Below are 17,885 nucleotides of genomic sequence, written 5' to 3' on the forward strand. Positions count from 1 at the left end.
TCTAGATTACCGGTAAATGTTAATGAACATGTGATTTCTGTTCTTGTTGCTGAATTCATACTCACTAACTCTAGATTAAAAGTTATACGGTAGTTTAAAAGAATGAACAGTTTTTTTCTTTTGACGTTTTTGGTTGGAGGGTGTGTGAATGGTGCGTGAGTTCTCCTATGTCTGGTTGAGGTGGTTGAGGTGGATTGAATTATTTAGCTGAAGAAATTATGGTAGTTAATCCCCCCTCCATTCCACACACATTATGGTAATTCTCTTCCATTTTTGTTCCCATTATAAAAAACACTGATAAGTTCCCAGAAAAAAATACATTAAAATAAGAAGTGAAAACAAAGGCCCCTACAGATGAAAACATAAGAATAGCCTAACTGGGTCAGACCAATGGTCCATCATGCCCAGTAGCCCATTCTCATGGTAGTCTATCCAGGTCACTAGTACCTGGTCAAAACCCAAAGAATAGCAACATTCCATTCTACCGATCCAGGGCAAGCAGACGCTTCCCCCATGTCTTAATAACAGACTATGGATTTTTCCTCCAGGAATTTGTCCAAACCTTTTTAAAACCAGCAACGCTATCTGCTTTTACCATAGCTTACAGTAGATCTTTCCTTCCAAACAGAGACCTTGCTAGATGTCAAATACAGAAAGAACAAGGTAACTTCACAAGGAAATGTGAATCTCCTCATACACCCACCATATACCTAGTGCAAAAATGTGCAAAGGTCTGTTGTTTTCTTTCGATCACTACATAGCCTAATGCCACACAAGCAGCGCTGTTACAAATATATTCTGAAGGTCAATGCTAAGGTTAACAAAGTTTCCTTCCTTGGACCACAAGGAGATACTGACAAACCACTAGAAGAGATCCCGAAACAACTACCCAGGCACAACACCCAAAGTCCCACTCAGTGTGTGAACCAGTTGAGTGGAGTGGACTAACTGGGGGGTGGAAATGGGCCCGGAGTTTGCTCAGCAGAATTTCCCAGACCACCTCTTCCTCTCAACACATTGACACGCTGGTGGGTTTATTTTCTAGCTTTTTCTCCCCCTTCGGCTTCTCCTAACCACACTGGCCCCCCCCCACCCCTTGAAATCCTGTCCCCCCTTGAAGTCCTGTCTCCCCTTGAAGGTCTGCCTGTCCCCCCTTGAAGTCCTGTCCCCCCTTGAAGGTCTGCCTGTCCCCCCTTGAAGTCCTGTCCCCCCTTGAAGGTCTGCCTGTCCCCCTTTAAGTCCTGTCCCCCCTTGAAGTCCTGTCCCCACCCTGAAAGCCTGATGTCCCACCCTGAAGGACCGCTGGCCTCCCACCCTGAAGGACCGCTCGCACCCCCACCCCGAAGGACCGCTCGCACCCCCACCCTGAAGGACCGCTCCCCCCCGACGTCCGATTCATCCCCCAGTCCCCCCCCCCGCATGGAGAAGCTGCCTACCGTTGGTTCCCGATGCCAGTGAGCCCTGCTGCTTCCTCTGCCGGCGGTCCCGTCCCTTCTCTGAGCCCTGCGCTGCTTCCTCTGCTGCAGTCCCGCCCCTTCTCTGACTAAATTACTGTTTTTAGCGCTCCGACGGGGGGGCGTGGGGGGAATCCCCCCACTTTACTTAATAGATATTGCGCCGCGTTGTGTGGGGTGTGCGGGGTTGTAACCCCCCACATTTTACTGAAAACTTCACTTTTTCCCTGTTTTTAGGGAAAAAGTTCAGTTTACAGTAAAATGGGGAGGGTTACAACCCCCCACACCCCCCATAACGCTGGCGCGATGTCTATTAAGTAAACTGGGGGGTTCCACAACAAAAACCCCCGTCGGAGCCCCTAAAAACTGTAATTTAGAGCGGTGCGGCGGCGCGCACTGCGCTCAATTGTCGGCGCGCACTTTTGTCTTTCGTGCCGTTGTCTATGAACCTTGGATTGTAAAATCATGTATAACGCGCGTGTTATATGTGTGAAAATACGGTACTCACTTACGATAAAGCTGGCCTGCGGGAAGCCATCAGATGAAGATTCGCGCATCTCGCAGCCGCCAGCGCCATACTGTGCAATGCTGTTTTCCCTGCTGCTGGTCCTCGCGGCCGGCCAATCACAGTCAGATCCTATTTCTAGTCCTAACCAGTCTCTTATCACCCTCTGCACTGCCTTCTCATTGGCTGCCTCCCACTGCTCTGCCTCCAGATCATGGATACATAGAGTACAGCTGCCTTTTAGGAGTCCATCCCCAATCAGGACCTTCCTATTGGCTTAGAAGTCTTAGATCCCACCCACAAGCAGGGCAGGCTTGCCTCGCTACTTAGGGACATTGGATACAGAGGATTACAACGTTGCCAACCAGGTATGGTTGCTTATCAAAAAGAGGCTAAGGTGGTTCAAAATGTCTCCACATTACCATGGGAATGCCATGATAATGGTCCCCGTTCCTGTGGCACTACTACGGTTCAGTCCACCACTGCTGTGGAATTCCTAGGGGGTCTTTAAAATTGCTTTCTTGATGTTGATGTTCGCGGCCTCCTGGTAATCCCTGCTGCTGGTCCTCCTGACTGCCTGCACTGCACCCTCCAGGTAAGTCTCCCGGTAAATAAAAAAATTGGTTTTGTTTGATTGGGTTCAATTTTAATGCTGTATGGTGGGGTAGGGACTTAAAAATAAGGTTTTGATTGATTCATTTTTTTCTCTCCATTGCAATGCTGTATGGTTGGGAAAGGACTTTGAAATGAGGTTTTTGTTTGATTGGATTCCATTTTTTTTGTTTATTTTTTTGTTTGATTGGGTTCCATTTTAATGCTGGATGGTGGGGTTTACAGTTAAGTTTTTTGTTTGATTGGGTTTCCATTGGTTCCATTTTGTTATTCCCATTGCAATGCCTGACCCCAAGAAGAGATGCCAGTTATCTGGCTTTGACTACTGTGCAACAGAGTAAATCAGAGTGTAGAAAACTGGGCTTGAATGAATGTTTCCATTATGCATTTTATGCACTTTCCCTTGCAACTCCAAGGCATGGACTTGAATAGTTGGATTTCACATATGTTTATGGCAATTTTTTCAATAAATATAAATGTTGGCTCATGACTTTGTCCATGTTTTTAATTTTGGTGTGGAGTTGGATAGGATATAACCCTATACTTCTACTAAGACTAAGGGGTGCTTTTATTAAAGGGTGCACTTAGCGCATACAAAATCGGTTAGCATACCCTAATTAAAGGACCCCTAAATATCTTAATTAAAAATTTGACCCTCGACTCGGCCTATGTTTTAGATTTCAGCACCTTATGCGATTGAGTTTGACACCCCTGTCTTAGAGAGAGGAAGAGATAATGTTTACTGCGGATGGGCAGACTGGATGGGGCTTTGGCCTTTATCTGCAATTTTGTAAAACTTCTACCATGATCTTTCTCCAATTAAGTGCACATTGAGCCTGCCAGGTCATACCTTTAGTTTGAAGGGTAATTTTTTTTCATATTCAACATCAATTAGGTTTTAATCTTGTTTCTTTAGCCTTCATATGCTGAGGAAAGTGAGATCCTGTTTTCATCATTCTCACTTCGCCGTCCTTGTTCAATCCACCATCCTCTCTAGACTGGATTATTGCAACTCCATCTTTATAAGCCTAACTAAGAAAAACCTCCATAGACTTCAGCTAATTCAGAACGCCGCGGCTAAGCTTATTTTTGCAAAAAGCAAGTTCGACCACATCTCTCCACTCCTGTCCAAGCTCCACTGGCTTCCAGTACACTCCAGAGTCCTCTTTAAATGTGCCTGCTTAGCCTTCAAGATTCTACACGGCATCCTTCCTCCCGTTATTCCACTCCTTTAGAACTCCTCTAACCCTAACTTCACCAGATCTTCCCAAAAACTGAAACTATCATTCCCTTCTACAAAAGGTATATCCCGCACAGGAAAACTAGGAACAGGCAACTTCTTATGTTCTTATCCCTCCCCTTTAGAACCACAGAACTCTGGAACAACCTCACATCCCCGCTCAGAAATTCAAACTCCCTCCAATTCTTCTGCAAACACCTGAAAACTTGTCTCTTTTCAAAAATCTAACACCTCCTGCTCTCTGGGACCCTTGTACCTCTCTTTCTTCTTGTTCCTTTCCTATAACCCTTCATTGGAGTTCCTTTCTATCCTAACTCTGTAAACCGTGCCGAGCTCTACGCTTGTGGAGATGGCGGGGTATACAAACCTAAGGTTTAGTTTAGTTTAGTTTAGTTTCAATTGCATATCTCCAGTGTAGTGTCATCTTCTTTTCTAAAGCTTCGTTAGCTTTGCTCGGTCAGGTCACTATTAAACCTCACATCTATATGAATCCTTGTGCATTCACTAGTTATTTCTAGATTGGATTATTACAATTCATTACTTATTGCACTTCCGCAATACCAACTGCGTCAACTTCATCTAGTACAAAATACTGTGTGCTTAGCTTCTTTATAATCGCTCAAAATTTGGCCATATCACTCTGCTTCTCAGACTTGAACATATGCTTCCGATCTCTTTAAGGATACCTTTTAAATATAACCTTCTCACTTTTCAGACTCTGGTTGTCCTCTATTCTTATTTTCTCATTTCAGTCCCTATTCACCCAGGGGAGAGCAGCGTTCCTCAAATCAATCCTTACTGTCTATTCTATCCTTTAGGCAGCTGTTTTTGGATATTTACAGAGACTCTAGTTTCTCTGTAATAGCTCCAACTCTCTGGAATTCTCTCCCATTATATCTGCGAACAGAAAAATCTCTGAAGTCATTTAAGTCTCACTTGAAGGCTGCTTATTTTAAAATGGCATTTGAGCCTAGTTCTTAATAGTTTGTTACTTCACAACTTTTGCCATGACTTGTGAATAGGGAGTCTATCTCTGTAATATTTTCTCATAATTTTGACTAGGTTGTTAATGTCCTTGTAAATTTTTCATATTACTTGTGACCAGGTAGTCACTATCTTACTCTTACCTTTACTTTTCTTTTTATTATTTTTTCTCTATCCTACCTTCTTGTTCCTATTCTGCTTGTTTTTCCCTTAAGATATTGTAAACCTTTCCTGCCCTTTTTGTCATCTTGTGTCTAGTTTGGTTAATTTATTTGTGTACATTCCCCTTATGTTTTTTATTTTAAATATTGCCCACAGTTTTTATTTCTTGTATACCGCTTTGATTTGACTTTTTTGTTAAAAATGGCGGTATATCAAATAAAATAACTGTAACTGAACTGAATCATGTTTTTATGTTTCTAGATGCTTTCTTGCTTAATGGTGCAGTATCCACTCCATTCTCACATGTAACTTTACCAGCCAATTGTGGTCCTTCTCCAGGATTTTCTTCTGTGAACACAGAACAGAAGTATTTGTTTAGCAAGTTAGCTATTTTCTCAACAGTCTCCACATAGCAGTTAGTAGCTTCTTTAAGCCTCACAATTCCATTTTTTTTATTTCCTCCTTTCACTATTATACCAAAAAAAAATTTTGGCACTCTTTTTAAAAATTTTCTAGCCATTGCTCCTCCGCTTCTGCTTTTGCTGATGTATTTTTTTCTTGGCTTCTTTATTTCATCTGGTATTCCTTTCTGTGCCCCTGTTCTTGAGTTTTTTGTATTTTACAAATGCCAACTCTTTTGCCTTTATTTTCTCCGTCACTTCTTTCGAAAACCATATCATTTTTCTTTTTCTCTTGTTTTTGTTTATTTTCCTCACATGAAAGTCGATGGCCGATTATATTGCTCCTTTCAGCTTGAACCACTGTTTTTCCACTTCTCTTATATCCTCCCATCCTATCAGCTCTTTCTCTGGGTACTCCTTCATTTTACTAAAGTCCACAAGTTTGAAATTCAGGACTTTGAATTTTGTGTGTCCGCCCTCTACTTTAGCTGTTATATTAAACCAAACTGTTTAATGATCATTACTGCCCAGGTAGGCACCAACTTGGATGCTAGATATACTTCCCCCATTTGTGAGCACCAGCTACAGCATTGCTTCTTCCCTCTTGGGTTCTGTCACCATTTCCTTGAGGAGAGCATTTTGAAAGATCTCTTGGACAATATTATTAACCAGAGGGTCCATGCTTAGATACAATTTCTAAAGTACTGAGAGTGCTACTAAATTTCTTTATTTTAAAATAAGAGCCATCTAACACTGTAACTGATAGTGGAGTACACTCCTGATTCAGACTGAACCACAATAGTTTTCTCTATATTAAGTTTTATCCTGCTTTTAACAATAAAACAAAATTAAATACCCAATCAGAATTTATTAACAGACTTCTTATACCCTACAATTCTATAAAAACTCTTCGTTCAACATCTCAGAATCTTCTTGTTATACCATCTTTAAAATTGATTAACACGCTGTGCTCCAATAATTTTGCCGTCACTGCCCCTACTCTCTGGAATTCATTGCCCACTTATTTGCGCAATGAGTCTCATCTAAAACAATTTAAAACAAAACTAAAAACATTCTTGTTCCAGAATGCCTTTGGATAACAACTGTCCTTTTAAGGACATCATTTAGATTAAATTGATAATTTTTCCCTAACCTATTGTACTTTCCTTTTATGTTGCACTTTTCTTTCACGATTGTAGTTCTTCCCCACTCTCTTATTGTTTGAAATAAGTCCATATGTCTATCAGTGTTTCGTTATGACACTTGATTTTTACCTAGTATCTCTTGTTTTAACATGTATTTAAATAATTTTAGAGTGTATACCGCTTAGAATACCGATTAAGCGGTTTAAAAAGATTTTTAATAAACTTGAAACTTGAAGATGGCATTCTGATGACCATTGTTTAACTTTTTCAATAGCCCTTCTCATGGTTTTAGCCAATAAGTTAAGTATGGATTCATAGGAAGCAACAAAAAAAAATCACCTGCATAAAATATTTTATCACCGATGGAGCCCGTATGCGGAAGCCTCGCAAGCAAACTTGCTTGAAGAAACAAGAAGTTTTGAGTCAGCTGCATCACATATGCGTGAGTGCCTTCCCGACCAGTGCAGGGCGCGTCTCCTCAGTTCTCAGTTTTCCGCGGAGCCGAGAAGTCCGTCTTTGACTCTCTGCGTTTAACTAACTAACTTCGTGCCTTCTCTCACTGGGGTTTAGTGTTATTTTCTTCACGAATCGCTGTGTTTTTTTAATTTCTTGTTTTTTTTAAAAAAAAATTTCTTTCTTCCGTCCGGTTGCCGGGGTAGGCCACTGGGCCGCAGCCCACAGGCTTCGACCTTACAGTGGTTGTTTTTTTTCCTTCTATGTCTTGGCCAGCTACCAGCTTCATGAAGTGTAGCCAGTGTCAGCGTGCGATTTCTCTCCTGGACCCACATACCAGGTGCCTTAAGTGCCTTGGGTCTCACCATCAACCGAAGTCATGCGACCGCTGTGCTGCTCTTCAGCCTCGTGCTTACACTTCGTCTACTTTCAGTGGAGAGGCTCTTCCAGATGGAATCCACTTCTTCCTCAACTCCGAAGTCGACCCCGGCCTCGACTTTGACCGAGGGTCCACCGTTCTCCACTGCTTCGACCTCGAGCCTCATAACCCCTTCCTCGTTTTCAACGGCTCTTTCCTCGACGATGACTGCTGTATATTCCCCTGTATCCTCAGGTGAGCTAGCGCAGCATATAGTTCCACCGGTGGTATTTCAGGTGCCTAAGACTTCCAAGTCGAAGCACATTTCTACTGCCTCGGTGGAACCTCCAGCCAAGGCAGTAGTCTGGTTTCAGACGCGGATCCATCCTTGCTGGCTTCTTTCCAGACCATGTTTGGGCAGCAATTTGTTCAGTTATTGAGCAAATATAGTTCTGCCTCAACAATGCCTCTTCTACTTCAGCTGGGAAATCAGCAGTCTCCTGCGAGGTCGAGTCTTTGCTTCTGTCCCAAGCTCCAGATTCGCACTCTATGCAAGGAGCAGAGTCTTTGTGAGTGTCTGGTCTGGCATATACACACTCTATGCAAGGAGCAGAGTCTTTGTGAGTGTCTGGTCTGGCATATACACACTTGATGCAAGGAGCAGAGTCTTTGCTACAAAGAGTTTTTGTGAGGTATTACAATACATGGGCTCTATACTGAAATACATGGAGCTCTGTGGGGGTGTTACAATACAGAGTTACTAATACCGGCATGATTATGCCATAATCAATCATCCTACTTATATTACTGGCACATTGATGATCCTACTTATATGCACACGCTTATAACAAATAAATCGTCCTATGTATATACACATATAATACTAGGTTTACTATTGCAGCTAAATACACTGTATTAATACATATCCTAAGGAGGTTGGCCATTTCAACTAAATATAATCTATTTACAAGCATCCCTGAACGTTTTAGTTTCCTCAATCTGTCAACTTCATAATTTTAGTTGAAGTAGTCTGAGAAATGAATAGTCTTTATCCCTTTCTTGAATTTTCCAGTGTCCTTTTCTACCTTTAATTCCCTTTGGTGTAGGGCATTCCACCACGTTGGAGCTATTACAGAGAGCATTTTTGCCCTGGTGCACCATAACATAACATTGGGCTTGTTAACTTTGTAACCATTAGTTCAACATGGTTTACAAAAAATTACTAATAATAATCATAATACATGGAATGAAGAGAATTAGTTGATCAAGTATTTAGAAAATAGATAGGTTTTCAATTGTATTCTAAAATCTTTATAAGAGTAAGCTGAGAGCAGTAAAGTTTGAAATTCTTTATCATAAAGGGCTGCTTGAGATACCAAAGGAGGAGTGAAAATTTTCTACTTTTACAATACATTTTAACTTTATCAATATAGTCAAATTTTACATAATTCCTTAAAAAATAGAAACAAATTCATTCTTTTATAAACTAACCTATTAAAAAAAACCAGACAGTTCCCCCTCACCAATTTTAAAAAGCCTTCTGAAAAAAATAAGCCTTCAAATGCTTACGAAAGAGTAAAAAGGAGGAAAACTGACAAACAGCATCAGGGAGGGCATTCCATAGTTGAGGACCCACCACATCAAAACCACAGGAGTGAATAGTTACCTTAGCTATACATCATATAGAGGGGAGACCTCAAAGAATGCGAAGACACATATGACTCTAGTAAAGTGGCCACTACTTTTGGTAAAGTTTGATGCAGGGCTTTATATACTAATACCAAGATCTTATTGAATTCTCCAAACCACCAGAAGCCAGTGAAATTCAGCAACCAATGTGGAAACATGATCATTACGAGGGATACCACCAATCACCCTTGCTGCTGCATTCTGAGCCACTTGCAGTGACCTCTTTGGAAGTCTACACAAAAGGGCATTACACAATCTAAATGTGGTAAAACAAAACATTGCATAACTTGAGAAAAGTTAAGTGGAGAAAGCAAATCCTGTAATTTCAATATCAAACAGATCTTAAATAGCATCGTCTTCACCACTGATGAGATATGAACATGAAATTGTAAAGAGGAGTCCAATAAGACACCCAGACTTTTGATCTGCTGTTTTGGGATCAACACCCCATCAAACACAAAGGTAGGCGGGGCATCTATAATTCCAGATGACGAAAGCTAGTAATGTAGGATTTTAAACACAGAAGAATCCTTAAGGTTACAGTTATTTACACAGATACAACATCAGAGGGTATTATTTGAGACATATAAGGTACAGAGGGTTCGATAAATCAAGGTCTTCACCAAATACCTTGTAGAGGTGGCAGCTTGTTTGTATAAGTAGGGTCATCTAACTTTTCTGTATCTCAGTGACTGGTTTCTAGCAAATCTAAGAGATAACAGAATATACTTGATTTCATCCTAAACTTTGACACATTACAATTCCAAATAATGAACAGCATTTTGTTTATGATATTTTTCTAGCTAATGATTGTTGCTGCAGAACAAATTGTAAAGTTAATGTTTCATGCCCAGAACCTCTGAAGGTTGCGGCACTGTCACAGCCAGAGCCTACTTGCAGATGTCATGATAAAGTGGCTTGGTGCATATATTGCCTTTCATTTATGTGATTATTGGCAACTCTTGCATTTTTTTGTATGACAAATCATAGCTGAATAAGCATCTCTATGCTTGTGAGTCACCACTTCTGTGCCTTACTGATAGGAAAACTGTTATTTCTAACCTGGAATAGGTGTTTTCCTTAGGGGACTGTATGCCTGGTCAAGCCTGCTGTCTATCGCCTCCTTCAGAGATGTTTTCATTCTTGAGTTATTGAACCAACTGAGGGGAACTAAGGAGATTGCTATACACAAGAGCTTGTGCGTGCTTAGAATTTTACACAAATTCTGAGCTCTTGGACAGCTATTACATGCCAGCGGATTTTGGATGAGGTCACCTATTTGTTTGCCTGAGAAACCATGGTTTACCTATGTTTGCTTTTGACTAACTTGTTATATGGAAAAGAATGGTCTTAAGATAATGTAAGACTGCCATGTATAACATTTATCTACAGTATTTCACATATTCTTAGAAGTATTGTAGTGGCTTTCAAGTGCCATTGTTATATTGTTTTAGTGTTTGACGTAGAATTCAACTTCATTTATTTTCAGGAACCTCAAGAATTGTATGATGAAATGAAAAGTATTCCAATTATAAAACTGGACAAAAGTATTGCTACCAGTGTGGTTAAAAAGTACATTGATGATGAACTGGCAAGGTATGATGCTCTTTAAGTAAACTGAAATGTAAATTGTAGTTTCTGCTACGTTCCTTCCGAATTCCATACGCTAGGTGTTCAATCCCTTCCTGCAATCCAGAAGTTGCAGAAATCCAAACACTTTTCTGAGTGAACAATAGGGCCATCTAAAGTTTGTTTCTACAAGCAATCCATGTAGAAGTCTTTTGATTAGCTCTGCTTCTTTTTCTTATTTTTTAACTTAAAGTTCATCTTTTTTGGTGGCTTCAGTGCCTTGCGATCCCTTTCCGATAGTCACCTATTGGAAGAAATGACGCAGTCCCGGGGAGCCGTACAGCTGCTTCACAGAGAACTTTGGTGGATCTGTTGAGCTAGCCTGCTGCGTACCACTATTCTTGGACTCTGGGTCCATTCCCCTGGGAGTTCACTTGCCCACTGACTTTGTCAGGGGTTTAAGCGCAGGCTATATGTGTCCAGAGTGAAACTCCCCCAGGTTTCAGGACGCAGGCTGCGTTTCCTGATCGCATGGAGAGGATCCATGGGGAGCGGAGGTTATAGTCCGTTTACAGCCGGAGTTACAGGCCGTGTCCGGCCAACAAGCAATCCGAAGATCTTCAAGTCTGGTCATTTTGGAGCAATTATGAGGCAGAAAATCCCTTTCCTCCATTCAGGTGCTGTGTGAAAGAGCTGAAGACAGGCTGACTCTATAGAGCTGTGAGTAAACCTCCATTATTTCCTATGGGAACTTCAGGTGTGGTTTGTAACGTGTTAAAACTCATTTTTCACAGTTTCTGAGGGTAGGGTGCATAGAAAACATAGAAACATGATGACAGATAAAGGCCAAATGGTCCATCTAGTCTGTCCATCCGCAGTAACCATTACCTCTTTCTCCAAGAGATCCCACGTGCCTATCCCAGGCCCTTTTGAATTCAGACCCAGTCTCTATCTTCACCACCTCTTCTAGGAGACTGTTCCATTCATCTACCACCCTTTCTGTAAAAAAAAGTATTCCCTTAGATTACTCCGGAGCCTATCATCTCTTAACTTCATCCTATGCCCTCTCATTGCAGTTTCCTTTCAAATGAAAGAGACTTGACTCATGCGCATTTACATTAGGTAGGCATTTATATTCAAATCTGTTTTTATTGTTAATGAAGAGAGTAAATATAGCCAACATATTCCAAAATGAACAATAATCAACAAGTCACAACTTTCAAAGAAAGGGCCCTGGGCTATCATAAAAGTCTGTTCACCCCAAATAAAAAAAGGCAGCATCTGATCTTTACATTACGTAGGTATTTAAACGTCTCTATCATATCTCCCCTCTTCTGCCTTTCCTCCAAAGTATACAGGTTGAGATCTTTAAGTCTGTCCCCATAAGCCTTATGATGAAGAACACATACCATTTTAGTAGCCTTCCTCTGGACCACCTCCATCCTTTCTATATCTTTTTGAAGGTGCGTCCTCCAGAATTGTACACAAATAACTTCTCCCTCCGAATCCACGGTTTCAGTATCTGCGGATTCGGTTATTTGCGGTTGTTTTTGTTGTTTTTTTTAATCAATTTTAATTCTGAGATTCCCCGGAACCTTACCTGGTGGTCTAGCGGGCAGCCATTTCCTATGAGTGATCTGCACGGGGCAGGAGCATAGGAAGATCGCTCCTGCCCCGACAGCCCGCTAGACCACCAGATAAGGTTCCGGGAAGTCTCAGAGGGTTTAAGGTAAGGTCCGGGATTCCGGGGGAAGGCAGAGGGTGGGTCAGAACCAGCCCGAATATTATTTGCGTTTTTTTAATGTTCATGGGCCGGCTCTGCCCCTAAACCCTGCGAATATTGAGGGAGAAGTGTATTCTAAATGAGGTGTCACCAAAGTCTTATACAGGGGCATCAATTCCTCCTTTATCCTACTGGCCATACTCTTTCAGGTCTCCCACCTCCCCAGATTCCAAATCGCTATTTTTTAATTTTCAGATTTTGTTTATTTTTGCCATTTTTGGCGCAAATTTGCTGGCAGCAGCCTTCTTAGATTTTAAATGATCTTTTTATTCAAAGTTTTTTTATTGCTGCCTCAAAACCCCTCGATTTGATAAAAAAATCACTTGGGTTGCACTCCCCAGCCCCTAATCTGTTGAATGTGTGTATTGATTGCATCATATTGGCGCTGGATCAGCGATCGCGTACCGCGTGTCATGGTGCAGTGAGGGATGGGGTGGGATCTTCGGACTTCACCTCCTCCAGGTACTGTAGGGCTGGGGAGCTGGCCTGGGTCCGTGACTTCAGGAAAAAATCTCACCCAGAGGCTGTTTTGAAGTCTAGCGCCAAATGCCTATGTTCCAAGTCTGAGGACTCTTGGCATGGTGTGTGTGCCTCAGCAGAACCCTGCCGTGGTTGTGGGGTGTGACTTTTCACACAAATTTATTTGGCTCCTCTGGAAAGCATATATTTCAGACCCAGCTTGTTTGACGCAGCTGGTGGGCGCGTCAGGTCTTGCTTGGCTGGTTGTGCCTGTGGCAGAGATTCCTGTTAGGGAGCCCTCTTGTCTGGCTGTGGCAGACCTCGATTGCAGTAGTTGCCATTCAGATATTATGCCTCTTCTGTCTCCTGAAACTACTGGATCCGACTGATACCCTTGCCGGGACTGGTCACCTCGGCCGCCCTGAGAGTCCAGATTTGGGTGCTGATCCTTCCGTCCGCAAACTCTTTAAGCATGTCTCTCTCCAACATTTTATTGGTAATGTTCTGAAAGAGATCAGATTGGATTCTCCACCTTGCACATTTCAGAGTTTGATCATGGACCGTTCTAATGTGCTGTCTTCCTTTTTTTCATCCAATCCACAGTTTCTTGGTCTGGTTACAGAACAATGAAATACCTCAGAAAGCTCTTTCTGGCTCTCTAAAGCTATGACTAAGCTTTATCCACTGGCTCCTGATTTTCAGCAGGTTTTTGAGCAACTTAAACTTTCCTTTCCTTCAGAAAAGGGAATAAAAAGAATCAAGAAACTCAGTCAATCTTTCTTTTCCAAATTAACACAACTATGGAATGAAATCCCTCTTATCTTAAGGTGCTCTCTGGTCATTTTCAATTTTTTTGTAAAACTATTCTGTTCGCTAGATATTTCAGAAACCATTCACATTAACATTTTTCCCAACTTTGTTTTTTTCCCGTCTTATGTATCTTTGTAATTATTATTGTTAACCGAGTCGAGCTTCTTTTGGTTGAAGACCCGGTATACAAAGCTAAGTTTTAGTTTAGTTTAGATTCCGCAGTGGGCAGGTTATCCGGCGTATGGCCTTCCCTAGGGATTGGAGATGATGCTTAAGGATTCTCAGGATTGCAGGGTGGACATTTTGTTGAAAAAGCTTTTTGAAGTAGCTTCTTTAGGTATGAAAGAGGTGGAAGCCACCTCCTTTGCAGCTTGGGCCTGTCGCATGAGATTGTGCAGTGTGTCCTCCGTGGAGGCGCATGCTTGTCATCCACTGGAGATGGATGGTGTTGATTATGTGATGAATGCCTTTTATGATCTCATTCAAGTTCTTAGTAAGGTCTCAGCTTATGCAATGTCTGCGTTACAGATTCTTTGAATCCATCATTGGAGTGTGGATGCTGCCTCCAAGGCCACTTTAAGCAGACTTCCTTTCAAGGGCTAACTTCTTTTTGGAAAAGGTCTGAATGACTTCATGACCAGTGTTGCCGAGCGCCACCCTAAGTCTCTCCCTGTGAACAAGTTTCACCGGACTTCAGGAGGGGACCATAGTAATTTTCGTTTCTCCCGAAGGTTTCATCAGGGATCTGTGGGCTCTTCCTCCCAGAGATATTCCCAGGGCTATCACCCTCATTAGAACAATTCCAATTCCAGACATCCTCAGGATATCGAGCAGCTATTGCTCCTAAAAAGCCCCAATAACACTAGAGTTCAGGCGGTGCTTCCTCATGTCTGAGGCCAGCTTTCTCAGTTTTACCAGGAGTGGATTCGCATTTCCTCGGATCAATGGGTGCTGAACATCATAGACTTTTTTTGCCTGCCTCCGGATTTGTTTCTGGACTCTCCAGAAGATTGGCCAGAGAAGAAGTTTAAGGTCTTCATTACCCTGCAGCATCTCTTAGGCATCAGAGTTTTAGAACCCATTCTGGAACACAAATCAGGCTTTGGCAGATATTCCTTATACTTCATTGTGTCAAAGAAAGGCTTGGAGGACTGGAGACCCATTCTGGATCTCTGGTCAATTGATTCTTGCAGATTCCTTATTTCCGCATAATCATAGCTGCTGTCTCTCCAAGACAGTTTCTAGTGTCCTTGGATCTCATGGAGGCTTACCTCCATATTCCATTCTACCTGGAGCATTACAGGTTTCTGCTTTTCCTTGTTCTGCAACAGTATTTTCAGTTCACAGCTCTGCCTTTTGGGCTCATGACAGCGCCCTGCACTTTCACCAAGGTGATAGTAGTTGTGGCGGTTTTTCTTCTCCGGCAGCGGGTCCAGGTTCATCCTTACTTGGATGATTGGTTGATCTGGAGTGCAAAAAGTGTGGTGGAGATGGTGGTATCTCTGCTATAGGCTTTGGAATGAATTGTCAACTTCAGGAAAACAAATCAAAACAGGTTTCTTTAACACAAATCATGTGAAATGAGAGGAAAAGATCTCAGATGCCTGCGTTCATTCTGAATAGAAATTCAGATAGCCATTGCAGGTCAGATTATCCTTGATCAAAAACCTCTCATGTGCCGAACTTCTGATATAAGCTTACGATATATATGACTTTCTGCAGTACTTATTAAGTAAACTAATAGTCAGCATAAATAAATAAATGAATGCATTTCAAAATGGCAGCAATATTTTAGCTAAGCATATTTTCAAAAGACTCCCAAGGAAGCCAAGAATGTTGGCGAAATGAGTCCCGTCGGGCTTAATAGCACAGATGAGCATGAAGATAAGTGCATTTTTTCATTCATTTATTTATTTATGCTGACTATTAGCTGTAATTAATGTAGATGGAAAACTTTTAGCTAAAACATTGGCTATACGTTTGGTTAAAGCTCTCTCTTTTATTATTGGAATGTACAAAACAGGACTCATTGCTCAGAGACATTCTTCTAACAACACTAGGTTGACTTTACATATGTTGAATTTTTCAAAAGCCTTAAATGATCCGGCTTTTCTGTATCACTGGATGCAGAGAAGGCCTTTGATCAAGTTGAATGGACCTTCATGTATCAAGTGTTGGAATGGTTTGGTATAGGTTCAGGATTTATACAAATGGTTCAAACATTGTATAGCTCCCCTGTTGCTAAACTGTATATTAATAATAATTTTTCAGAAGGTTTTAGGTTGCAAAGGGGATTAGACAAGGTTGTCCCTTATCTCCTCTGCTTTTTGATATTGTATTAGAACCCTTGTTATTAGCTATTCAGCAAGTGAAGGTGATACAGGGTATTCCTCGCAGAGATCGGGAATATAAAGTCTCTGCTTATGCAGATGATATACTGCTTTATTTGAGAAATCCTGAGACAACCATTCCTTACTTACTTGAAATGATTGAGAAATTTGGAAAATTTTCAGGATACAAGTTAAATTGGAGTAAATCAGAAATTCTTCCACTTAATGTCCACTGTACAAAAGGTTTGTTTGATTCATTTCCCTTTCTTTGGAAAGAAGATGGAATAAAGTACTTAGGTATTTGGATTAAAAATATGCTGGAAGAAACAATGAAATTAAAAGAAAAATTTTTATTTCAGAAGGTAACAGAAATGTGTGAGCAATGGAATCCTTTACATCTTTCGTGATGGGGGAGAGTCCAAACTATTAAAATGATGATTTTGCCTGTGGTTTGTTATCAGATGGGTTTGGTGCCGTTTTTTATTTTTTATTTTTGAAGGGTCCTTTTATAAAAAATTAAATAGCATTCTTACAAAATTTATTTGGCTGGGTAAAACTCCTAGAGTTGCTTTGGTATCTTTACAAAAGCTGATTTCAGAGGGAGGGGTAAATTTTCCCAATTTTTATAGGTACCATCAATCCTATATTTTGCGCCAGGGTATGTATTGTGTCCTAATAATCAATAATTATAATATGTAGGGTCCAGAGAAAAAAAACTTTTGTACTTATATAACTCTCTGTAAAGCACTCTATTGACTAACAACATAGACCAGTGATCGGTGTTCAATCTGTCTGCTCAATCCCAATTACTGTACTAGTTTAAATTAAAACTTTATCTAAAGAGGAGGGGCCTCAGATCCCCGTGCACTGCCAGCAATGTGCTTATCAGCTGCACTGGATAGGGAAACTACCTCATCGGCCCGCCTCCCCCTCCTGCCCGGTGTTCACAACAATGAATGTTCAAATCAGACTTAACTTAGGCAGGGAAATGTTCAAAAGGTCAAATCTTCTTCAAATGCTGTCTCCCCTCGTCCGTTCCCGCCGACGTTTCGCTGCAAAAGCTGGGTCAGGGCGGTGGACTCCTAAATAGACAAACAGCATTATTAGAGAGAGCAAGAAATGGAAAACCTCTTTCTGCATCTTGGTACTTACTCGGCTGTAATTCACAAGCTCACAGGGCGAAGACAGCGACTGCTCCGAGCAGCCTAAATTTATCTACGTGCTCACGTCTTAACGTTTACCACGTGATGCGAAACAGCTGTTGTGAATTAAATCCCCCGCAGTTCCTCTGAACAAAACTGATATCACAAATCCATATCAAAGTATGATGTGTAATGATATATTGTCACAATGAAAACTTTAAGTTCAGATGTGCATTAAATATTGTCAAGGAGTTATCCAAGGAAAGTGGTTCAAAAAAATAAATGCCAGTCTATCTTGGCGTTTACCTTCCGGCTTTTCCGACTTCATACGATGGATCCACTCTTGTTCCTTTCGTATTAGAGTGAGTCTCCTGTCGCCACCCCTCATCATCGGTGGTACATGATCTATCACCAGGCACTGGAATTCCTTAACATTGTGTCCCAGGGAGACGTAATGCTGCGCAAGAGGCTCTTCCATCCTACTGCATGCCAGGCAACTCCTATGTTCACCTATTCTCATGCGGAAAATTCTAGTTGTCTGTCCAATGTAAAGTTTTAAACAGGGGCAAATTATGACATAAACAACATACGAGGTGTCACATGATGTTTTATGGTGTAGCCAATAACTTGTCCCTCTTTGTGGATGTATGAAACAACCTGCTATCTCTAAGGTCGTATCACTTGTCTTACATTTCCCGCATCTCTTGTGTTCTCCCTGTGTGTGTGTACTGTCTTCCCTATCAGATGTGTCAGATGGGCATAAAGTCTCTAAGATTGTTTTGACGGCTG

The 17,885-nt window shown here is 41.4% G+C and overlaps 1 protein-coding gene across 2 annotated transcripts in view; it reads left to right on the plus strand.

Moving 5' to 3' along the window:
• The window catches only part of SMCHD1 (structural maintenance of chromosomes flexible hinge domain containing 1), a 719,028-nt gene that overhangs the window by 205,782 nt on the left and 495,361 nt on the right, over positions 1-17,885 (plus strand). For both annotated transcript variants that reach the window (XM_033933958.1, XM_033933959.1), the window contains exon 15: positions 10,493-10,599. In XM_033933958.1, coding sequence (XP_033789849.1) covers positions 10,493-10,599 — 107 coding nt within the window. The remainder of the gene's footprint in view (positions 1-10,492; positions 10,600-17,885) is intronic.

This window comes from Geotrypetes seraphini, chromosome 2 (genome assembly GCF_902459505.1).
Source record: "Geotrypetes seraphini chromosome 2, aGeoSer1.1, whole genome shotgun sequence".
Classification (NCBI taxonomy): Eukaryota; Metazoa; Chordata; class Amphibia; order Gymnophiona; family Dermophiidae; genus Geotrypetes; species Geotrypetes seraphini.